This window comes from Camellia sinensis, chromosome 2 (genome assembly GCF_055761805.1).
Source record: "Camellia sinensis isolate YWXY chromosome 2, ASM5576180v1, whole genome shotgun sequence".
In the NCBI taxonomy this organism is placed as follows: domain Eukaryota; kingdom Viridiplantae; phylum Streptophyta; class Magnoliopsida; order Ericales; family Theaceae; genus Camellia; species Camellia sinensis.
Genome location: NC_138962.1, coordinates 218366309 through 218391728, shown reverse-complemented (window position 1 = coordinate 218391728; position 25420 = coordinate 218366309). Strand labels below are relative to the sequence as shown.

Below are 25420 nucleotides of genomic sequence, written 5' to 3'. Positions count from 1 at the left end.
AAATATGTTGTTCACAAGGATAAACATAAACTTATGCAAAATGACTAAACTACCTACATATATATATATATATATATATTCTATACACCGGAACCAAAAACTAAACCCAAACCTAAATCCAGCTCCTTCTTTCTCCTCCTTCACCTCTAGATGAGAGTTTCCTACTCCTATTCCACCGCCACAACCACTGCCGGCGACATCAACCCTCTCCCTCCACCACACACTCTCTCTCTCTCTCTCTCTCTCTAATAGAAAAAAAAATTAAATAGATATATATAAATTTGAACAGATAGTCAAAAAAATTCAACAGATTAATTAAAGAGTAAAATTGAAAATAAAATGTCCTCCTAAATAACAAAAATGGCTTCTCACCAAATTATTTTCACAAAAGATGAATATCTCACTAACAAAATATCCACCGAAACTAATACCTTAGACACCCTCAAAATTAAATTTATCACTAATATTCTCATTCTTTAATTATTTGCTAATTATCCCACTTACATATTATTAAATTTAAATAAGTACAGAAAGTAATCTGTATATCATTCTCCATGGTAGGATGATCCAAACAAAAAGATAAATTGCTAACCTTACCGGAGAATTCAACACCTACGAACTCGTGAACATTAAACTTGGCACAACAGCTAAACTTGTCGCTCCCCCTCTGAAATCATGCCTACAACAGCTAATTAACTCCTCCATAGCCTCTCTTGCATATATATATACATCCACATTATTTTTTATAATTCTGATGTCCAATCTGTTACCTTGTTTTTTTTATGTAATCTCCTAGCATTGCTTTTATTTATTTTATTATTGTTAACGGTATATTGTCATATTGTACACCATATCATTACCATATTATGCATCACTTACCATATTGTACGTTACCATATTAAGCTTCTCCTTCTCCTATATAAAAGAGTCTTGTTATCACGACTCATCCCAGTGACCAGGGCTGGATTCGCAACTAACTAATTCTAAAATTTCTTAGATTAATTCCAAGTAATGAAATTAAATAATGCAGCGGATTAAAATAAAAGATGTAGATAAATATCTGAAGCGTACATAGAAATTATTATTTATATAACAATGAAATATTAGTCAGATAATGATTATAAGAAAAAACATAATATCCATATCAAATTTGAGGTTTTGATCCATAGGGTAAAACCATCATTCTTTAAATTTCTTCACTTGAAAGGGGTTTTAACAACTATAAGCACATGACAGAGTAAGAAATATTATACTGAGAGTATGAGGGTATAAAGTCATCATGGATAATTATTTAGGCTAAACGATGAATAGTTTGGTTCAAATAAATTATTTTTAATAATAGACATATAACACAAAATCATATAAACAAAATAATTATAACCACGGTACAAAACAGAACAAAGGGTCAATGGATCCATGATAGACAGAGGGTCATGAAGTGACTTATCAGAAGGCCAAAGGTTATTTAAGTCCCCCAAGGCATGAGACTGTCAGATGGTCACTAAATTGACAATTCAGAGAGCCAGTAATTATTTAAGTTCCTAAGGAATGGGACCTCTGTGGTGGTACTTATCCAAAACAAATATTTATAAAATCATTGTCAAATATTTTCTAAAATTTAAACAAATATATCTATGGGTTTCAATTTAAGCAAATAGAGTTCAGAAAATAATCCATATAATTGAAACATTAACATAACCATAAAGAATAAATTATATAAAATAAATTTGTGGTAACTCAAAATATTCGTAACATATATTATGGTAATTCAAGACATATATAAAACATACTATGGTAGCTCAAGGTATAATATAACTCACTTAAATAGTAATTCCTAATTATGCTCCCATTCATCGCGAGCTGACTCTCTCCCTGTGGTTATGTTTGTTTTGTTTTGTTTTGTTTTGTTGTTTAATCTTTGGGCCCAAATTCTAACATAATCAAACCATCGTAATTAGATTACATTTTATTTTATTTTATTAATTAATTAATTTATATTTATATTTTTAAAATTAATTAAACAATTAAGGTGTCACACTTGTATTCACTCATTATTCATTCATTGAAATATACAGAGTTATATTCTCTCTCTCTCTCTCTCTCTCTCTATTCTCATAACATGGTATCAGAGCTATAATTATTTCTTTTTCTCTACTTATCACCAGAATATAGAATATATTTTATGGTACCAAGGTCACTATTTGTTTCTTACTATTTTTCTCTGAGACGACCATCAACCTACTCAGAATTTCCAGACGATTTCAATGCCACAAAAATCATCTCCAACGGACCAGTGACGTGCCCTCACGCGCCACCTCCATCACCGCGTATCACATCCTTCCGTCGCCACTCTCACACGTGCCTGCACACGCGCCTCCTGTCTCCTGCGCATAGCGTCCATTTGTTGCTAACGTACGCTGCGCCCTGTCTCTTAACCTACGCCGCGCCCCTGTGCGTTATTGTGCGTTGCGCCTTGCTGACAACATCGGCCCCCCTGTTGTTGACGTCAGTCCTATCCCCTATTTGGTACTGTTTCTTGTTTTGGCTATTTTTCATCCAGTTTCGGCCTATTTTGATCATTTTGGGCCGATTGTTGACTATTTTCGACCTTCCGGATTTACTGGTGCACTTAGTTTTACCCAGTTCTACTTTGACACCACTGGACCCTCTTTGTGAGTCATATTTTGCTCACTTCATGGATCATGCAAACAACTCTTCTCAACACAGTGGTTCTTCTTCTCAACATAATGGTTATTCTAAACCACCTACGACTCATAGTCGGTATCATACTTCGGCTTATTTTGCCTCAACTGCTACTTACCTAAACTCTTCATGATATTGAAGCCATTGTGAAAGAGGTTCTTTCTACTTCTACCTTTACCTCTGGTATACCCTCTACTGCTCTATCAGTCACTTCAGGTACCTCTTCTTGGTATTTTGATTCAGTTTGTTGCAATCATATGACCTCTGACCTTATGCTTTTTTCTTCTATTACATCTTCTTCTAATTTACCAGTTATTCATACTATTGATGGCTTTCAAATGCATGTTAGTCATATAGGCCATATCTCTACGTCTAATATCTCTCTCCCTTACATTTATCTGATCCCCAACCTTACACTTAATCTTATCTCTATTGGTCAACTATGTGATCTTGACTTCACTGTTTTATTTTCTCCAATTGGTTGTGTTGTGCAAGATCCGAAGACAAGACAAACTCTTGGGATAGGTCGTAGACATGGTCATCTGTATGAGCTCATCTATCTGCGCATTCCATTATCCAATACTTCTTCTATCCAGACTGTTGCTCCTGCTACTACTAGTTCCCTTCTTGCTTTATGGCATTCTCAGTTAGGTCATGTGTCTTTTGGTCATTTACGATCTCTAGTTTCAAGTGGTCAATTAGGTCCTGTTCCAAATGATACAGTAGACTGTCTATCTTGTCAGCTTATTAAACAACCTGCTTTACCATTTCATACTACTACCTCTATGTTTCATGCACCTTTTGATCTCATTCACTCTAATATTTTGGGGCCTTCACCTAATACCACTATTGGGGGATCTAAATACTTTGTCATATTTGTTGATGATTTCACTCGTTTTACCTGGCTATTTCTTATGAAATCTCGTTTTGAGTTACATCAACTATACTATGATTTTTCACAAATGGTCAAAACTCAATTTTTTTCCACTATTAAAATTTTTTGTGCTGATAATGCCCAAGAATATAAAGAAACTCATTTTTTGCGATTCCTACGTCAAAATGGTACACTATCTCACTATTCTTGTCCTGGTACCTCCCTACTAAATGGCCGTGCTGAGTGCAAACATTGCTATATCTTAGACACTGTTCATGCTCTTTTAATATTTTCTTCTTGTCCTGAATGTTTTTGGGGGAAAGCTACTCTCATAGTCATCTATACTATCAACCGTGTCCCTTCCTTTACCATCAATAATCAAACCCCATATGAGCATCTATATGGCACACCTCCTGTCTATACTGGTCTTCGTGTGTTTGGATGTGCTTATTTCGTTCTTCGTCACCCCCATGAGTGTACCAAATTAGAACCTTGCGCCCGTTTGTATTGTTTCTTGGGGTATGAGATTGAACATAAAGATTATTGTTGTTGGGATCCTCTTTCTCGTCGTCTCTGTGTCTCTCGTCATGTGGTAGTTTGGGAACACAAGATGTTCTCTTCTCTGTCTAAGTTTCAGTTGTCCACTCCTCCTACTATACCATTCTTTACAGATCTTTCTCTTTTGTTTGATAAGCTTGATACAGATTCTACTTTCGATATAATGACTGCGACCTGTCCTGAGGATTCTGCTCTGCGTCCAGGTCCTGCTGCTCCACTCTCTAATCTTGAGCCTGCTCCTGCTCCTTGTCCTGTCTTCATTCATTCTCACAATGAGCCTCATGCATCCTTTGATTCTACTCCATCATCTTTTCCACCAGAGGCACCTCTTCGTCATTTTACTCGGGTAACACAACCTTCTGTACTTCTTCGTGATTTCATTGTTGGTTCTACTGCTTTTTCTTCTCATGAACCTACTTCTTATCAAGAGGCTTGCTCTAACTCTCTTTGGCGGGAAGCTATGACTGATGAACTGCAAGCTTTTGATAAAACTCATACCTGGGATGTAGTTAACCTTCCACCTGGAAAGAGAGCTGTTAGTTGCAAATGAGTTTATAAGATCAAAACCCATTCTGATGGTTCTATTGAGCGTTACAAAGCTCGACTTGTTGCCCGGGGTTTTACTCAAGAATATACGATTGATTATGAAGAAACATTTGCCTCTGTTGCTCGTCTTACTTCAATTCGTAGCCCCATTGCCATTGATGTTGCTCGCCATTGGAGTCCTTGTTAGATGGATGTCAAGAACGCTTTTCTCAATGGTGATTTCACTGAAGAAGTTTATAAGCAACCTCATCTTGATTCCTCAGTTCCGTCCACCAAAGTTTGCAAACTTCGCCGTGCTTTGTATGGTTAGAAACAAGCTCCTCGTGCTTGGTTTGCCAAGTTTAGTTCTACCATTCGTGACTTTGGATTCTCCTCCAGTGCCCATGATTCTACTCTGTTTATTCGCAAGACAGAGCGTGGTATTGTTCTTCTTCTCTATGTAGATGATATGATCATCACTAGGGATGACACAGTGGGTATCTCTAGTCTCAAACAGTTCCTCAATCGCCAGTTTGAGATGAAAGATTTAGGTCTACTTAGCTACTTCCTCGGCTTGGAAGTTTCTCAAGATCCTTCTGGTTACTTTCTCACTCAGGCCAAGTATACATCTAATCTCTTAGCTCGTGCTTGTCTTACTAATTGCAAGACCGTGCCTATCCCAGTTGATTCTCAGACTCGTTTCACACCTCTTAATGGTCACTTGTTATCTGATGCTACTTTATATCATCAACTAGTTGGCAGTCTTGTCTATCTTACGGTTACTCGTCTAGACATTGCCTAAACTGTTCACATTGTCAGTCAGTTCATGGCTGCTCCTCGCTCTCCACACTATGATGCTCTGGTTCGCATTTTGCGGTATCTCAAAGGCACTATATTTTATGGTCTTCACTACTCAGCACACTCTTCTCTACAGCTACATGCCTTTTCTGATGCAGATTGGGTAGGGAATCCTACTGACCGCCATTCTACTATAGGGTTCTACTTTTTCTTGGGTGACTCTCTCATTACCTGGCATAGCAAGAAGCAAACTTTTATTGCTCGTTCTAGTACTGAGGCTGAGTATTGTGCTTTTGCTAACACTACTCAAGAGTTTATGTGGCTTCGTTGGCTTCTTTCTGATATGGGCGTTTCTCATCCTGCTGTCATTACCCCCTATTGTGACAATCAGAGTGCTATTCAGATTGCACATAATGATGTCTTCCATGATCGCACCAAGCATATTGAGATTGATTATCACTTCATACGACAACATGTTGCTAGTGGCACTGTTCGCCTTATCTTTGTTACCTCTGTTGATCAGACAACCGACATCTTTACCAAGGCTCATCCTCCAGGACGCTTTTCTAATTTACTTTCCAAGCTCAAGTTGATATTTGCATTGCCACCTTGAGCTTGAGGGGGGGTGTTAGCTGTATATATCTATATTGCCATATTGTGCATCTTGCCATATTATGCACCATACCATATTGTGTTTTACCATGTTACCATATTATGCATTACTTACCATATTGTACATTACCATATTAAGCTTCTCCTTCTCCTATATAAAAGAGTCTTGTATTCACTCATTATTCATTCATTGAATATACAGAGTTATATTCTCTCTCTCTCTCTCTCTCTCTCTCTCATAACAATTCTGCTGCCAGACATCTGGACATGTAATGACGTGGTTTGGAGAGTAAACAAATATTAAAAAAAGAAAACAAGGAAAGGAGAGAGAACGAAGAGAAAACAGATTTCCAGAGAAGAAGAAAACCAACTCTCTTGGTTTTCCTTTCCTAGCTCATTTCATTCCCTTTCTCTCTCTAAAATACTCTCTCTCTCTCTCTCTCTCTCAACAAAGAGGAGTTGCAGAGTAGCCTTGTGGGTTTAGTCTAAGAGTATCCTCATGGGTTTAATCTGTGAGTCATAATTCAATGTTCGTTAGCAAGAAGAACATGGACTGTGGCTGTACTGTGGTGGAGATGTGGCTCATATGGTGGCGACCAACGCTGTCGAATCGTGATATGCATTGTATATCATTATTGCACTTTTACATATCGTGTATCGTATCATATCATATCGTATTGTATCGTGCATCATATGATACAATAACATATATTAAAATAGATTAAAAAAATAAATATTCTCATATAATATATTACAAAAATAAGCTACTAAATCATATAATCAATAATCAAATTGGTATATATAAATTCAATCAAATTAGATTCATGATAGTAATTTACTTTCTTGTAGCAAAAGGAGTATGAGAGTCAATTTTTCTTGCCAGTTTATTTGAATTTAGGTTTCCTTTGTATTGGGTTTTTTGATAATATAGTTCATAACTGTTCAATGAGTGTCAACTATGTGATTGATGTAAGAAATTAATGTACATGTAACCATAGTAATAACGTGGAATTGAACTTTATAGGATCTTGAATTCAATACAACTCAAGAATAAAATGAACATACTTTTGTCAGCTATTAAATTAGAGAAGTTGAGAAAATACCTCTAATAGTTGAACCTTGAATTCTTGGCTCACATTCTTCTCTCTGTTTCTCTTAATCAAGATGACTATAGAACTTTGAGTGATGGAATAAAATACTTATCTCATGAAAGGGGAATCACCCATTCTTATATAGAGGAGAGAAGAAGGCCAGATAAATTCTATTAGAAGAATTTCTACCCGTCAAGGTTTTCTTATTTTCTTAGAAGAGTAATTATATTAAAATTCTAATTACTGAACTTTATCTCAAATATTGGCTTTATCTAATTGTGGAGTCCAAATAAAATAAAAAATATAAAAATATGTAGGCTATTGGGCCACATTAGAAAATAAATCCAACATTCTCCCATTTGGCCTATTAAGCCGATTATGATGCAATTATGAGGTTTTTCAAAATATGCAATTTATAAAAATTTTGACTCATTGGATTCCACACTAAAAACTTTGACACGTGATTACGAATTTTAAAAATAGCCAATAAGCTCAGATATATTAGAAACTATAATACTGTGATTACTTCAGATCACCAATGTGAGTCATAGCGGTTATATAACATTTATGTCATATTTCCTTCTATGCACCACACCATCGATAACCTTCACTAGCCTAGTCCATTATTGAGATATGTAATTATTTACCTAAAAGGCCTCTGTAATTTGGCTTGTTAAGATATTTCCTATTTATCAATATTCAAAATGTGTACACACACTTTTAGAAATAGGAAAAATAGAAACAAAATTGTTATTGTGCAAATAGTGTCAAAATAAAAATAAGCATTCAAGATTATCCATACACATCGTGGGTTGCTTAAAAGCCCATCCTGATAACATGTTCTTTGTATGTCTTTGGTGACAATCCCTTTGTGAATGGATCAGCAATCATAAGAGAGGTGCTTAAGTTTTCAATTAACATTTGTTGTTTCTGGACTCTTTCTCTAACAACTAAGTACTTTACTTCCATGTCTTTAGAACCACAGGAGTACTTTCCATTCTTAGAGAAGAAAATTACTACGGTATTGTCACAATATATCTTTAGCGGCCAGGAAATTGAGTCAACAACACCAAGTCTTGAGATGAAATTTCACAACCATAAAGCATGATTTGTAGCCTCAAAACATGCCGCAAATTCAGTCTGCATAGTAGATGAAGCAATAGTGGACTGCTTGACTCTCTTCCATGAAATTGCTCCACTAGCTAGTAGAAAAACAAAACCTGATGTAGATTTTCTACTATCAAGGCAACCAGCAAAATCTGAGTCTGAGTATCCGGTCACTTCCAACTGTTCTGATCTCTTATAGGTGAGCATATAGTCCTTTGTTCCTTGAAGATATCTCATAACCTTCTTCACTGCTTTCCAATGTTCCATTCCAGGATTACTTTGGAATCTTCCCAACATTCCAACTGCAAAACTAATATCTGGCTTGGTACATGTATAGGCATACATCAAGTTCCCTACTGCTGATGCATATGGAATGTCCTTCATTTGTTTTCTTTTCAAATCATTCCATGGACACTATTTTTCACTTAATCTATCACCCTTCATGATGGGTGCATCACCGGCTGAACAAAACTGCATATTGAATCTCTCCAAAACACAAAAAATATATCATTTCTGAGGTAGTCCTAGTAATCCTTGAGATCGATCCCTAAAGATCTCTATGCCAATAACATAGTTTGCTTTACCCATATCGACCATTTTAAAGTTTTTTGAGAGATATTCCTCGGTTTCATGCAATAAGCCAAGGTCATTACTAGCTAACAAAATGTCATCCACGTATAGCACCAAAATAATGAACTTACTCCCACTAACCTTCAGATATATGCACTGATCAACTGTATTTTTCTTAAATCCGAAGGAGGTAATGGTATCATTAAATCTTAAATACCATTGCCTGGAAGCTTGTTTAAGGCCATATATAGATTTTTTTAATTTGCAAGTTAAATGTTCTTTACCTTTCTTTGCAAATCGTTCTGGCTGCTCCATATAAATTTCTTTATCCAAATTTTCATTTAGAAAAGTAGTTTTCATATCTATTTGATGCAACTTTAAGTCATAATGAGCTAATAATGCTAGGATGATTCTAAGCGAGTCCTTCTTTGATATCGGAGAGAAGGTCTCTTTATAGTCTATGCCTTCTTTTTGAGTAAAAACCCTTGACAACAAGTCTGGCTTTAAATCGTTTGATATTGCCTTTTGCGTCACGCTTGGTCTTGAAGACCCATTTACACCCGACCTTTTTACAATTATTAGGCAATTTGACGAGATCCCAAACACCATTCTGTTCCATGAATTTTAACTCTTCATTTATAGCATTGACCCATTTAGCATAATCATCACTATTCATGGCTTATGAAAATGAGACTGGATCTTTGTTAATCCCAATATCAAAATCAGATTCCTATAGATACACCATGTAATCATCTAGAATGACAGGCTTTCTTTTCCTCTGAGATCTTCTCAGAATTGTAGGTTGTGATGGTTCTACAATATTTCAATGGTGGTATCTTCATGAAGTGGTGCAACATGAGGTGGTGAAGGATTTTCATTATGTTGTTCGTTTCCCTCAGCCTATGGAACAGTCTGAGGAACAACAATTTTTCGATAAAGGTCAAATGTTGGCACATCCACCCTAATTTCCTCGAAATTCACCACTCGTGTTTTCTCACTCCCACTAATTTTACCAGTCTCCACTATTCTCGAACTGTGATTAGGACAATAAAATTTGTATTCTTTAGACTTGTTTGGATAACCAATGAAATATCCAGATATTATTCTTGAGTCCAACTTTTTTTTTATGGGTTGAAGATTCTTGCGTCTGTTGGACAACCCCAAATATGTTATGTTTTCTACCAGTCCACAACTCAAAAGGAGTTGTTGGAACTGCCTTACTAGGAACCCTATTTAAGATATACATTGTAGTCTTTAAACCTTCACCCTACAGTGAAATAGGTACAATTGAGTAACTTAACATACTCTTAATCATATCTTTAAGTGTACGATTACGCCTTTCAGCAACTTCATTCTGCTGTGGCGTACCAAGCATTGCATATTGAGCAAGAATGCCTTCCTTTTCTAAAAATTTGGCAAATGGATCAGGATTTTGGTCTGACTCATCATATTTACCATAATATTCACCACCCCTGTCTGATCTCACTATTTTAACCTTTCTATTTAATTGTTTCTTGACTTCAGTTATGTACACCTCAAAGATGTCAACAGCCTAAGACTTTTCATGAATTAGATACACATATCTATAACGTGAGAAACCATCTATAAATGCGATGAAATATTTTTCACCACTAAGACGTGATGTTGAGTGGCCCGCAAATATCTGTATGAATTGTCTCAAGAAGCTCATTACTTCTTGTAGCAACTTTCTTCGTGTGTTTGGTTTACTTTCCTTTAATGCAATCTACACATATCTCAAAATCAATAAAGTCTAGGTTTTCCAAAATCCCATTCTTCACCAATTTTTCAATTCTATTTCTAGAGATATGCCCTAACCGTCTATGCCACAAGATTGAGTATTTTTCATTAATTAGACCACGTTTTAAACCAATATTTGAATGCAGAGTTACTAATGATTGTGCAAACTCATGATTTAAGGTAATTTTATAAAAACAATCACATAAATTACCAGAACCAATCATTATTGAATTAAAAATTAAATTGAGTTTTCCACAACTAAATAAAACTGAATATCCAACACGATCTAATTTGGATAACAAAATTAAATTTCTAGAAACTGAAGGAACATAAAAAGTGTCTTCTAGATGCATCTGATGACCCGTCTCTAAGATCAGTTGGTAGGTTCCTATAGCTACGACTTCAACTTTGAGATAGTACCCCATATAGACAAATCTTTCACTTTCCTTCGATTTCCTGGTTGAGAGGTATCCCTACATGTAATATGTAATGTGGGTCGTGGTCCCAGAGTCCATCCACCAAGTATTAGAAGGTACTTTTGTAAGATTTGATTCATAACAAAGGAAAATTTATTACCTTTCTTTTCGAACCAAGCCTTTCTCTTGCTGCAGTCTTTCTTCACACGTCCTTTTTTGCCACAAAAATAGCACTTGATAGTGAAACCATTCAGAGCCTGATTTTCTTCCCCAGTTCCATTCTTTTTCTTGGGTTGATTTTTCTTTACTTTTACAAACTTACCCTTCTTTTTCTTTAGAGCTCCATGAGTTATAGCCAATGCAGTTTGACGTCATTCCTTCCTCAACCTCACTTCCTCCTGAACACACATATTAGTTAGCTCATTCAAACTCCACTTATCTTTATTGGTGTTATAGTGAATTTTGAATGCGCCGAACTGTAATGGAAGTGAGTTGAGAATAAACTGCACGAGGAAAGTTTCATCAACTTGCATCCCTAAAGTTTTAAACTTTGCAGCTTTGTCAGCCATATTGAAGATGTGATCCGGAACTTCTCGGTTGCCATCATATTTCATTGTTGTCAATTTAGCCATAATAGTGTCAGCAAATGACTTGTCAGCAGATCTAAATCGATCTTCAACAGCCTTTAAGTATTCTAATGCATTAACAGTTTGAGGTAAAGAGGTCTTGATGTTATTTGCAATAGTCATCTTCATGAACATCAAACTAAGTCTATTGGACCTTTTCCAAGATTCAAAAAGGGCAACTTATTTAGCAGTACTATATTCATTAATGTCTGTAGGTTTATCTTCAAGCAATGCCATATTGAGGTCCAACACACCCAGCGTACACTGAATATGTTCATACCATTCCGAAAAATTCGAGCCAGTGAGTAGAGGGATGCTTGATGCAAGAGAGTGCAATGAGGTGGGAACTATCACTGAAATAAGATAGAACATATGACGCCTCAAATTTACTCCAAGGGTTAGGGTAACGTCACTCAAGAGTTTTTTGGTCAATAACCAAGTAAGATCTCAAGAAGGTCGAAGGAGTCAATATAGCCTCCATTCTAAGTCAAACCGCCGTAGATAACAAGCTATCTTTTTGACAGATCTTAATACAAGGTCTCATAAGTAACGCGGAAATATGTATAAATAATATACCATAAACAATATACATATTAAAGCGTTGAGAATTATAATGATGAACTATTGATATCACATAAGTCTTTCCTGTGGGCAAAACTTAGGTATATCTATTGTCCACTCGTTAAGAAATACTTATGTAAGTCTAAAGTAATTTATGTAACTTTTCAGTTAGTCATGTTACCGTTGGGTATTCAATTCTAATCTGTCAAATTACATAAGTTACATTACCCTACCCAGTTCATAATTATTTGAATGTAACTTTCCTTTAGGCTAGTCTCAATCTCCTAATTATAACTGCAATTGAGAATATTATCGAACTTAATATTACCCTTTTAACAATTCTTTTATGTAGTTCTATATTCATAAGTTTTACAAATCTAGGCCACTTTGACAGCTACTAAAATTAGTAAACGTTATGAATACGGAACTAACCAACAATATTCTCTATTCATTAATTTAAGTTATTTAATTAATTCAATCACTATTTTAATGAAATTAACTCTAGATGAACATGAATATATATATATATATATATCAAATTATGCAATATGGCAATCATGAATATCTCATATAATGATTAATAAGAATTACACCTAATATAAATTAACCACTTCAATATTTAATATTTAATGTCATATAAAATTTCTAACAATTATAAAATATATATATGCAACAAAGTTTACTCGATGATCACCTTACTTATGAATAATAGTTACCGATCACATGATGGTCCTTAATGTCATAAATTAAAAACGTTCTAGAAATTTTGAAGTCTCCTATTTTTATATAAGAAGAAACTGCTTTAATTTAAATCAAATCTCATAAAATATTATTATTTAACAAAATATTCGAGGATTGCGATGCGGTGGTGTATAGGATCAGAAATTCAAATTAGTTTAAAATATTTGAAAAACTTTTTTACAAGTAACCAAAGAGTAACAAACATAATGGAATAATGACTCATGATTAATGTAAAAGTTTTACTACGAAATTTCCATCAAATAATATATACAATTGATAATAATAATAATTATAAACATTAGATATTAATATTCCAAGGTGTATTGATTCACAAAACTAAGATTCTAATACCATATGTAAAAAATTAATGTACATGTACCCATAGTAATAATGTGGAATTGAACTTTATAGGATCTTGAATTTAATATAACTCAAGAATAAAACAAACATACCTTTGTCAGCCATTGAATTAGAGAAATTAAGAAAACACTGAATTCTTTGCTCACATTCTTTTCTCTGTTTCTCTTAAATAGGATGACTATAGAACTTTGAGTAATGGAATAAAATACTTATTTCATGAAAGGGGAGTCACCTATCCTTATATAGAGAAGAGAAGAGGGTCAGATAAACTCTATCAGAAAAATTCCTATCCATCAAGGTTTCCTTCTTTTCTTAGAAGAGTAATTATATTAAATTCTAATTATTAAACTTTATCTCAAATATTGGTTTTATCTAATTGTGGAGTCCAAATAAAATAAAACATATAAAAATATGTAGGCTATTAGGCCACACTAGAAAATAAATCCAACAATTGATAGAGAAAAAAATTAGTTAATGGGGCCAAAGGTGAAGAAAAATGTAAAAGTTAATTAATTGTGCGATACGAGTAGCATTGCGATACAATATGGAATTGTATGACACAAAAACATATTTCATGATTCAAGTCACCAACAATATGAGTCTAGGATACGTATCTTTTTTCATACAATACGCTATGTATCATACAATATGTATTGCGTATCTTACGATTTTGACAACACTGGTGACAACAACGGTGGTGACGGGGAAAGGGTTGGCGGTAGGGAAGGGAACTTGGAGAGGGACTGAGCAGGGGAGGGTTGGCCAGTGAAGGACAGTGGGGAGGGGGGGTTGGCCGTGGCCGAAATGGTGGGAAGGGATGATTAAGAAAAGAGGGAGAAGAGTTCAGGGTTTCTATTTTTTTTTTTCTTTTAGCAAAACGATGTTGTTTTTCTAATTTAGGAAACCTGTAAAGAAAGAAATTGTAGAGGATCCTAACTCACTACCGACCAAAAAAAATTTACCGCGGCCAATCATGTCGATGTACACATTTTCTTTCTAGTTCTATGTAAAGCTTGCGATTAGTTTTAAAAAATAAAAAATAATATTAGAGATCTCAAAAAAATTATTAATTTTTTACTAAATATTATGTGAGACCCACATGAGTGTAGACCTCACACACCATGTGAGTGTTTGACAAAAAAAATTTGATAATTTTTTTTGAATCCCTAACATTGCTCAAAAATAAATAAATAAAAATATGTAAGTTTAATATTGTAGCCTTGTAGGTGCAATATAATAAGTAGTTATTGAATAAAATAATTATATGATATAAAATAGTTAGTGTAATTATTAAAATACTCTTCTCTCTGGTAGTTTTGTTTAACAGAGATGGATGGATAGTTGAGACTGAGATAAAATTAAAAATTCAAAAATTCAAAATTTAATTTATTATAAGGATCAAAATTTGACTATATATATATATATATATATAATTTATATATATATATATATATATTATTAATTTTCTCTTCAAATTATTATGGTTCTCAAATTGAACCAAGAATGAAGGGTTTCTGTTAGGTAGATATAGAAAGTAACCACTGGTTGGCACAAGCGATACTTGTACAAAATAAAATAAAATATTTATTAATTATTGTGTGTCATTTAAGTGATAATGGTATTTGAGTTCCAAAAAAAAAAAAAAAAGGTGGTAAGTGTATTTTTCGATAGACTTAAGGTTCAAGGTTTGAGTCATCCTCCTCCCATCTACCTTTTTTTTTTTTTTTTAAAGTAGAAAAATTAAAAACATGTTGCATAAGGAGAAGTATAGATAGATATTCTCTTATCTTCTGAATAGGAGTGTAAACAATTTGGTTCGGTCAAAATTGAGAGAGAATTTAACACTGAACCAAATTTTTTAGTTTTGTGAGTTAAGAAACTGAGACCGATTGCATGATGTTGAAGTGAAAGTGACAATATAGATGAAAAATGAAAATAATATTGAAGTGAAAGTGACTTAATATATTAAAATTTTAAAATGACCGAATTAATATGAATTTTGTAAATTGGGCGGAGTTTTCTTCACGCGCCACACTTTGCTAATGATGTTAACGTATAAGTTAAATATTCAAAACAATAATGGAATTATTATGAATTTTTTAGGTTTGAAGTGAAATTTCTTCAACCTTTTGGCTTGTTTTGAGTAGATTAAAAGTTGACTTTATGATTTTTTTAATTTTTTTTACAAAAATATGTAAAAAAATTAAAAAAAAAATATGATCCAAAAAAATTAAAAAACCATTTTTTTTTTTTTTTTTTTTTTTAAACGAGTACCCAAAACAAGCCTTCATTTTTCTAATGAACCTCTGCAGGGGTTGTTGACAACAACAGCTCCAAATATCCCGGCCGCCTTCTCCTTGTTGATGGCTTCGCTATTCCCGCCCTGCACCACCACCCACCCATTTTCTAAGAGTTTCTCTTTTTAATTGCAAGTCTATAGAAGTTGGAAGTGTCGATCAACTATGGCCTATTTTGAAAAATAAGTTGAAAATTAATTTTTTAGTGTTTTATTTATTTTTTTTTTTAAAAAATATATAAAAAAGTAAAGAGGTAATATAATTTAAAAAAATAAAAAAATTGACTTTTAATTTAATTGTCAAAATGGGCCTATAATGTTCCTAAAAATTATTTTATGAAATTTTTTTATTTAACCATCTTGTTTCATTTATACGAAAGTTGGTCACCTTAAGCTTATCTTCCAAAATTTAATTTAGTTTGTCTTTATCTACTAATTAATTAAAAGTTGATGACAAGAAAGCCCAAGTATAAAAGAGTATTGTCAAACGGCAATTGGTTTTTTAGTTGACATTTTGATTTTTTGATTATTTTAAGTTGAGATTAAAAAGTTTGTTTTGGTTAGTTTTTTTGACTTTTTTGACTTTTATAAGAGAAAAAATGAAATGATTATGATTTAAATATAACAATTTATCTTATTAATTTTTTTGCTGGTGGGTATTTTGGACAGACTTTTTCCTTTTTTTTTTCAAACGAAGCCTTAATTGTTCTTCTTACCTACGTTTACCATATATATCATTTTTCTCCTCTCCCTCTATCTATATTTTTGTAGTAAAGGCCGGTTATGAGGTAAGACAAACAAAATAATTGTATTGAGTCCTTAGTTGTGAATTTGATAGTAATGTCTTAGTGATTAATTTATTAGTGGTGATAGTGACGTGGAGGTGCAAGAAGAAGCTATGATACAATTAAAGGTGGGTGATCGGCCCTCCGATTCTATATTAGTATAGTTAATAGTTATCTCAAAATTATATCAGCTTGCCCTCTAGGTTTGTATTAAACTTTTAAGTGGTTACTCTCCAATATTATACCAACTTGCCCTCTACGTTTGTATTAAACTTTTAAGTGGTTACTCTCCAATATTTATGAAACAGGTGTTGACATATGAAATTACAAACTTTGGACAAAATTTAACAAAAGAACGAAGCATTAGCTTGCAAGAAGAGAACAATATTCCTTTCAAAAAAGAAGAGAACAATAGTCATATTTATTAAAAAAGACATTATTTGAGATTTTTATATTAATACTATCATAGATGTCTTTAATAATTTGAAAGTTCCTCAAACAATGTATTTTTTAACAAAAAAAAAAAAAAAAAACATTATGCTCCTATGTTTCTTTAAATATGCATCAAAATAAATGAGCAGTAATCATTTGACCTCATGAGCTACATTACTACATATACAAAATTAAATTAATAAAAAATATTAAGAATGTACATGTTGCCACGATGAAATCAATCTCTAGTAAAAAATTAATAAGAATACCAACCAATGACAATATCTCTAGTGGGCGGGATGAACTCCCCTCATACCTCATCTATCCATTTATTTTCCGAGTTAGGTTGGGTAGGATTGTTAGTGCAAGGATTTGTTATCAAAAATTTGATTCAAGCCCAATCGACGGTGATTAATCGACAGATTTAAATAAATTTTCAATAAAAATTAGGTTTTGTGATTGGGTTCTATGTCTTAAACAGATTAAGAACTTTGCTAGAGGTAATTAAATGAAGAACGAATAAAACATAACAAAATATATATTTATTCAATTGAATTGTTACTTGCTACTAGTTATAAGAACTTTAATAAGAACAAAAACTGAACAAACAACAGAAGGGAAGAAATAGAGGTTGGAAAAGCTAATACTTACTCTACTCTTAACAATGGCTAAAAAACTAAATATTTTCATATAATATATAAATATATATTACAAAAATAAGCTACTAAATCATATAATCAATGACCAAATTGGTCAATGAGATATATATAAAATCAATCAAATTAGATTTATGATAGTAATTTACTTTCTTGTAGCAAATGGACTATGGGAGTCAATTTTTCTTGTGAGTTTATTTGAATTTAGGTATCCTTTGTATTGGATTTTTTAATAATATAGTTCATAACTATTCGATGAGTGTCAACTATGTGATTGATAGTGAAAAAATTAGTTAATAGGGCCAAAGGTGGAGAAGAATATAAAACTTAATTAATCATACAAGACAAGTTGAATCGCAATATGATATAGAATCGTATGATACAAAACATATCTCACGATTCAAGTCACCAACTGTGCGGAGAGCAAATATTCAGGCAAGCCCGCATTCCTTTCTTCCAAGCTCCAGTCTGTCTGATCGACCTGCGAGCACAACAGCGGTGAGCTACCGGCGGTGTGTGGCCGGAAAACCCCTCCGACGATCAAGTTAGACACACACACAGGGATAGAGAGAGAAAGAGAGGACTGAGTTGTGTTTAGTGTAAATCTCACCAAATGTTCATCTGTCCCTGCATGGGGGGCGCAGACCCGCTTTTATACCTTCTGCGCCCCAAATCTACTCCCATTAGTCTCTCGACACGTGGTGCTACTATCCCATCCATCAGCACAAATCTTGCTGTACATTACCTAACCCAACTGCCAGCTTACTCTACTGGGAGCTCGGCAACCGGGGTACAGCATTACGACCGTCGACATCCAGGCTGCACTTCATGCCCAAGTGTAGCAATAGCCGAGCTCCGTTCCTATAGTGCCCGACTGCATTCTGGCAAAGTCGAGCTCTGGAAAGGCCACGCCGATCAACCAAAGGCTTTCCTGCCGAGCTTCTGGCACGAGCTTCACTGCCGAGTCAAAGGTGTATGCCTTTTGGCCGAGCAACGCAAGTTGCACGGTCACCACTGGTGTGAGTAGTTCGGCCACGGGCCGAGCGGCCCCCACTTCGGGCAAGTACTAATCTATCTCGGCCCAACATGCCCTTGGGCCTTCAACATGCTCGGCTTTTATCTCGGCCCACTTCCGGCTCATAAATCTCCCTCTCAATTGCCCCTTAATTCCGTCCGCGCAAGTGTGACTGGGATTATTTATCCTGACCGGGGTAACACTTCCTCGGTCGTCGGTTTTGCAAGAAGTCAACCGAGCTGGTTTTCTTGCTCGGCTCCTTAATTCACTCGGTCGACGCCTCCTCTGGCCTTCCTGTCTCTTCAACTCTGACGCCACTATTAATGGAGGCACGTGTCAATCTCCTATTGGAACCCAACCGTCCCCTCAAATTTGAATTTGGGCGGCTTCTCCCTCTCTATAGACATACACCTTCTCACTTCTTTTCATTCCTACTGCCTCTCTTCAAGCCTTCGACGTTTCAGAGCTCAAGCTTCCCCAGCAAAACTTCGTCCCTGCCACTCCTTGCATTTGTGCTCGAAGAAGTAGGCCCTGCCCTCAACTGGTAAGTTCCTTGAACCTCATTTTTGCTATTTCAGTCGGCATTTCACATATTAGGGCACTAAATTCGTAGGTTTTAGGACATAGGCACCCAAAACCGTCCCTAACCCTTCACTCTCCTTGCTGTTCTTCATTTTCTCTGATGAACACTGAGGATCTGGGGCGGACTGGGCTGCAGGTCTTCCTTTGATCCAAAAAAATCATTCGGACCGAACAAATACGCAATTTGTCCCAACCTTAGTAGAAACCGGGCTAACCAAATGACTTGGCCGTTCAACCGGGCTAATATCTGGTTCGCTTGGGCGACCGAGCTCCTTGGCTAGCCTTTACGACCGAGGTGGTTTGGCACAATCCAAGTCCGAGCTCAAGTCTAGCTCGTTTTGCGCGACCGCGCTCCCACTTACGATTACCCTCCGTTTTCCTACAGAGTCCAAGGGGACCAAAGACCAATTCTGAGGCTCTCAAGGACCGAGCAGCCATTAATTCCCAGCCTGTGCCAAACCACCTCAGCCGAGCTAAATTGGTCGGCCACACATGGGGAAATTTCGCTTCCTCGTGGACACACCTGCTGCCTTGGCCACCTTCAGGGAAGAATACGGTATCCCGGCAGATGTCCATTTAGAGCTCGCCGAGATGGAAACAACCCCTTGGGGCAGGCTTGACCAATGCCCCTTCACCGTGCTGCCAGTAATTGAAGGAGGCCTCCGCTTCCCGGTCAGCCCTTTGATGACCGAATTTCTGCGCCGCACCAGGCTAGCACCCACTCAAGTTTCAACCAATACTTACCGAATAATCAATGGCGTGCACGAGCTAAACAACCGGCTAGGAACAAACTTAGGTTTAGCCGAGATACTACGACAATACACCCTTGGTCACACCGGCGACGGCCTGACCTATTATTTAAAAATAAGACTGGGCAAAGAGAAAATAGTGACCGGCACCCCAGACAAGGACTTACATGATGACGACTTCTTCTGGGTGTCTGGCAATTATGAAACAGCCGATGTACCGGGCTGGTTCATCAGCAAGAACTTTGGTTCCACATGTAAGCCGCGCTAATTTGCTCCGTTAATTTTCTGACTTCAACATTCTGTACTTAACCATTTTTCCTGTTTCTTTTGCAGCAATTCAAGCCTTGCAATCCAACTACCAATATCCCAACGTAGAAGCCATCCGGACCGTGCTCCGTTGTAGCCACCGGGATTGCAACAAGTTGCTCGGCTACACTCCAACCTACAGGTACTCAACTCCACGCCGGAGCAAAGTTACAGACTTTCTCCGTGCTCCAACACCTCCTCCAGACCCAACTCTACCGGACGTGCCGCTAATCCGACTGACCGAAGAACAAGAGATGGCAAAACGAAGCCGCATCAAGAACCTCCTCACAGCAACCTCAGCCGAGATACCGAGCATCATTACCCACCCCCCAGCTGCCGGTCAATCCAGCGGCCCCGTGGTTGCCTTGGCATTTCCAGCCGCCGGGCAGGCCAGACAAGAGACTCGCCGGGCTGGCAAAAGACCTCACGCAGACCCATCTGTCGAGCTGGTTGCCGAGCTAACCACCGAGCAACCTGCCGTCACTGTCGACCCGACACCAGCGTGGCAACCGCAGCTAAAGCACCGGGAAAAGGACATACCGGCTACCGCTTCCATCAAGGGCGACAAAGAGCACCTGCTCGCCTTTGACCTTTCCAAAACCCTTCTCCTACCGAGCGACGTAGTCGGCAGCGACCATGTTCCTGACACCCGGTTGGTGAAATCGTCTGTTAAGTCCATGACCAGGGTAAAAATCTCAATCTTCTACTAAAATTTTTACAAGTGTTTGCACGGTTTCTTCTCTAATCAAATTTTCTTCTTGCAGGCCATCCAAAAGCAACACTTGGTCATAGAGCGCATCCATCGACTGCGGCAAAAGGCGAATGACTCCGCAAGCCAAGTCCAAAGCTTTCAAACCGAGTTTGGCCGAGCAAAGTCCTCACTTCAAATCGCCGATGCTGACAACAACAGGTTGCTCGACCAGCTTGACGAAGCCGAGAAGAAGAGGGATGAGCTCCAGGCCGAGCTGGATGCACTCAAGAAGTCAAGGGAGAAGGAGTACAAAGATACCAACAACGCCGGCTTCACGGAAGCCGAGGACAGCTACAAGAGGCATGTCTTCGCAACTCAAGACATTTATTTCAAAGTGGGCTGGAAGTCTGCTTGCGAACATCTCGGTCAAGGTCCTGATACCGACGTGTTTGCCACTCCGCCGCCTGTCTTCCTACCGGCCTACCTCGTTCCATATGCCAACGACGTCTTCAGCGCGTTGCAGGCTGAGGCCGAGGAAGGTCTTGAAGAAAAGGCTGAGGCAGATGCTGAGGGAAAGGACCACCAAAAGCAGGAGCAGCCTGGCCGATATGAGTCTGGGATATGTATCTTTTTCCATACGATACGTATCGCGTATCTTACAATTTTGACAACACTGGTGACAGCAACGGTGGCAACGGAGAAAAGGGCTGGCAGTGGGGAAAGGAACTCGGAGTGGGGCTAAGCAAGGGAGGGTTGGCCAGCAATAGACAAGGGGGAGGGGGGGTTGGCCATCGTCGAAATTGTGGGAAGGGATGAGGAAGAAGAGAGGGAGGAGAGTTTAGGGTTTCTATTTTTTTTTAATTTGTTTATTTCACAAAACGACGTTTTTCTAATTTAGGAAACCCGTAACACAAACATTTCTTCGCATACTTTTCTCAAGCGTAACAACGTAATATTCTAAAAAAAAAAAACTCATTAGTGTATTTTTTTCAAATATAACACTCCAATCAATGTAACACACACAAAAACTCCTTAGTGTACAGAAAAACTCCTTAGTGTACTTTTTTCAAACGTAACACTCTAATATAACACTCCAATGTAACATACTAAAAAATTTCTTAGTGTTCTTTTCTTAAACATAACAACATAACATTCTAAAAACACTTCTTAGTGTATTTTTTTCAAACGTAATATTCCAATCAATTTAACACACAAAAACTCCTTAGTATAGTTTTTTTTTTTTTAAACTTAGCACTCTAATGTAATACCAGAAAATCACACTAACAAAAATGTGAATCTACGCTTGCCAACCAACATTTAGCCACCAGCCCTTCCAAAAAGAATCTTCCACACCTTACCTTTCCATCTTTAAAATAAATAAGAAAAATGAAAAAATGAAATACAAAAGAACATTCACTTAAACTCAAATGTCATCACATGAAATAAATACAACTTTTCAAAATAAAAAAACTAATTAGTTCATAAGAAAACTCTTTGGACTAAATGGATCAACATTCCCCCATATAAAATTTAAGAGTAAATTTTCCATAAATATGTTGTAAAATAGTGTGTAATTATTAAAATACCCTTCTTTTTGGTAGTTTTGTTTAACAAAAATGAATGGATAGTTGAAACTGAGACAAAATTAAAAATTTGAAGTTTAAATTTAAAAAAATCAAAAATTAATTTATTATAAGGATCAAAATTTGAATATATATATATATATATATATTATTAATTTTCTCTTCAAATTATTGTGGTCCTCAAATTGAAAGGGTTTCTATTAGGAAGATATAGTAAATGACTAGCGGTGGACACAAGTGATACTTGTATAATTCAAATAAGTAAAAATAAAATAAAATATATATTATTTATTATGTGTCATTCAAGTGGTAATGATAATTTAGTTCAAAAAAAAAGAAGAAAAAAAGTAGTCAGGTTATTTTTCAATAGATTCAAGGTTCAAGGTTTGAGTCCTACTTGTCCTCCCATCTACCTGGCATACGGATAGATATTCTCTTATCTTCTTACTAGGATTGAAAACAATTTGGTTCGGTCAAAATTGAGGGAGAATTTAAAATTGAACTGAACTTTTTAGTTTTGTTAGTTATGAAAATGAAACCGATTGCATAATACGGTTCGATTTTATTAATTTTGTTGATTTTTTGTAAAGAAAGAATTTTCATAAAAATTTAAAAGATTTTATAAAAATTTGTAAAATCTCTATTGAAAGTAAATGAATTTTTTTTTTTTTTAATGAAAGTTCTATAAATACTTTCCTCTCTATTTTTTTTTAACAAAACGTATATTATTAATTACTTATATTCTAATGTTCAAAGAATTAAAATAAAAAATATTTAAATGAACTATTTTGATCGGCTCAGTTTGTATTGTTATAAAAATAAACAATAAGTTATGAAAACATAACAAAAACTAAAATTTTAGTTGATCTTAATTAGTTAGTTTGATTATGTCGTTTTTTTTTTACATCCCTATTTTTAATCTTAAAAAAACAAAGTTTGAGATTATTGTCCCAAAAAATTTAAGATTAAACTTATGACCTCCATACTGGGAAAAAATTATTATAGGTAGCATTTGAGATTCAATAGTTAAGAATAAAGTATATGAGACACTAAATGCATAAGAGAAAAGAAAAGAGATTGAATGAGAATATGGAAAGATTGAATAATTCAAAAATAAAAATAAATAATTGAATAATATGTTCCATTCTATGTGTTTTATTTTTTTCAAGACGAGTTTGAGAGAATCATTTCAGTTTGAATGCAAATATTCCTCCTTTTTTTTCTCTATCCTTGTTTTCTTCTTGGTCTTCCTCTATGTTGATCTTCGTTCCTTACAAATTTAAGTTTTTGTGTGTGTATGTGTATGTGTATTTTTTTTTTGTTGGGGGGGGGGGGGCGCTTAATTGAAACGATGTTGTTTTAACGAACTCCAGAAAAATTGCAAAGGATGGATGGCATAGGATCCAAAAGCTACTTGTTGCTTAAATGGTTGCTAAGGCTCTTTCTTATTTGTTTGGTCCGTGTTCCAACTGCCTCCTTTAAGCGAATGAATTAATAATAAGTGGCCGCGGTGGACTGATAGTTTGAATCAATTAATCAAAATAAGCCAATATTTAAGTTAAAATTGTTTTAATCCTGTCCAAACCATCTTGGTAGCATCTCAGCCAGGGACTTTTCGATCTCTATAGATTGGGTAGAGTTTTCTTGACACACTATACTTTGACGTTGATATTGAAGTATAGAATAAAAATTCAAAATGACGACACTATTATAAATTATTTAAGTTAGGTGAAGTTTTCTTGACACGCCACATGTTGCTAATGAATGTTGAATGAGGGTCACAGTATAAATTGAAAAAGAATGATGTTGAAGTGAAAGTGACTACATAGATTAAAAAGGAAGATAATATTAAAGTGAGAGTGACTTATATTAAAAAAATTTAAATGACAGAATTAATACTCCCTCCGTCCCAAAATATTAGTCCCTTATTTCATTTTTCATTGTCCCAAAATATTTGTCCCTCTTCAAAAATCAAGTACAAAAATAATACAAATTTCCTATTTTGCCCTTCTTTTAAATTAATAAACAATATAAAAAGTAAAATTATGACATTGATATTCCCAAAAAATGTACTATCAAAAGGATAATTTTGAAAAATCAACTTTTTTTAAATGCAATAATTGTACTATCAAAAAAAGTTAAATTCCCCAAAAGAGACCATTATTTTGGGACGGAGGGAGTATGAATTTTTTAAGTTGGGCGGAGTTTTCTTGACACACCACGCTTTGCAAGTAATGTTGACATGTAAGTTAAAAATTCAAAATAATAATGAAATTGTTAAGAATTTTTTATGTTTGATGTGAAATTTTCCCAACCGTTATTTATCTAATGAGCCTCTCTCTAGTGGTTGTCGACTATAACAGCACCAAATCTCTGGGCGGCTTTCTGGATGTTAGACCATTTTAATATCTGTTATTTATTTATTTATTTTTTATTTTTATTTTTTTTTAATTTGACCTTTTGTCTTGTTCATGTATCTTTTTTGGTCTTGTTCATGAATCTCATTTTGTTTGGTGAATAGAAATTCATGGTTTTTTGGTGACCTTTTGTTTTGTTCATGAATGGAGATTAATTGGAAGTTCATGGACTTGGTGGTAAGTTAATATTTGGAGACTCTCCCTTGTCTCTAGTTTAATGGTCATTATTATTTTTTGGTGTAATTTGTAAGGTCTTAGCGGCCTATAAATAGTTCATTTCATCTACTCTTTTTTACACCAACTATTATTTATACTTGAGAGATTACTAGTAAAGAATGGTGTTTTTCTTGGTGGAGTTTTAGGTTCACCATTTTATGCAGAGTTGGCCTGAACGATACGACAAGTGGTCGGGCTGTTGTATCTTGGAGGGGACAAGTCATAGTTTCGTGATTGCTGCATCGATATTTGGATCCTTCCTACTGTAGTAGGTTTGATCTCCTAAAAGAAAACGAGATATTCGTGCCTCAGCCTGATCTATTTGTATCTCATTTTTTTTGCATTATTTATCAATAAAATATAATTTTTCTGGTATTTTCACTAACAATTTT

General features: G+C 35.3%; 2 protein-coding genes and 1 pseudogene across 5 annotated transcripts in view; 1 reads left to right on the top strand and 2 right to left on the bottom strand.

The window, feature by feature from the left end:
* LOC145820644 (UDP-N-acetylmuramoyl-L-alanyl-D-glutamate--2,6-diaminopimelate ligase MurE homolog, chloroplastic-like) overlaps positions 1–25416 on the top strand; it is a 38631-nt gene extending 13215 nt beyond the window's left edge. The window contains exons 1-2 of one of the 4 annotated variants that reach the window (XM_082917023.1): positions 18715–20807; positions 20886–21867. In XM_082917023.1, the coding sequence (XP_082773149.1) occupies positions 20376–20807; positions 20886–21554 (1101 nt within the window). In that variant the 5' untranslated portion in view covers positions 18715–20375 and the 3' untranslated portion in view covers positions 21555–21867. Of the gene's footprint in view, positions 1–18714; positions 20808–20885; positions 21868–25174 lie in introns of those variants that run through there. The other 3 variants (XM_082917027.1, XM_082917025.1, XM_082917028.1) reach the window with 3 other exon arrangements.
* LOC145819434 (secreted RxLR effector protein 161 pseudogene) lies at positions 8251–8652 on the bottom strand (annotated as a pseudogene).
* Positions 11384–11761, bottom strand: LOC145819433 (uncharacterized). Its single transcript, XM_082913427.1, has one exon. The coding sequence runs from the start codon at positions 11759–11761 to the stop codon at positions 11384–11386; it is 378 nt and encodes a 125-aa protein (XP_082769553.1).
* Positions 25417–25420: the final 4 nt, after the last annotated feature.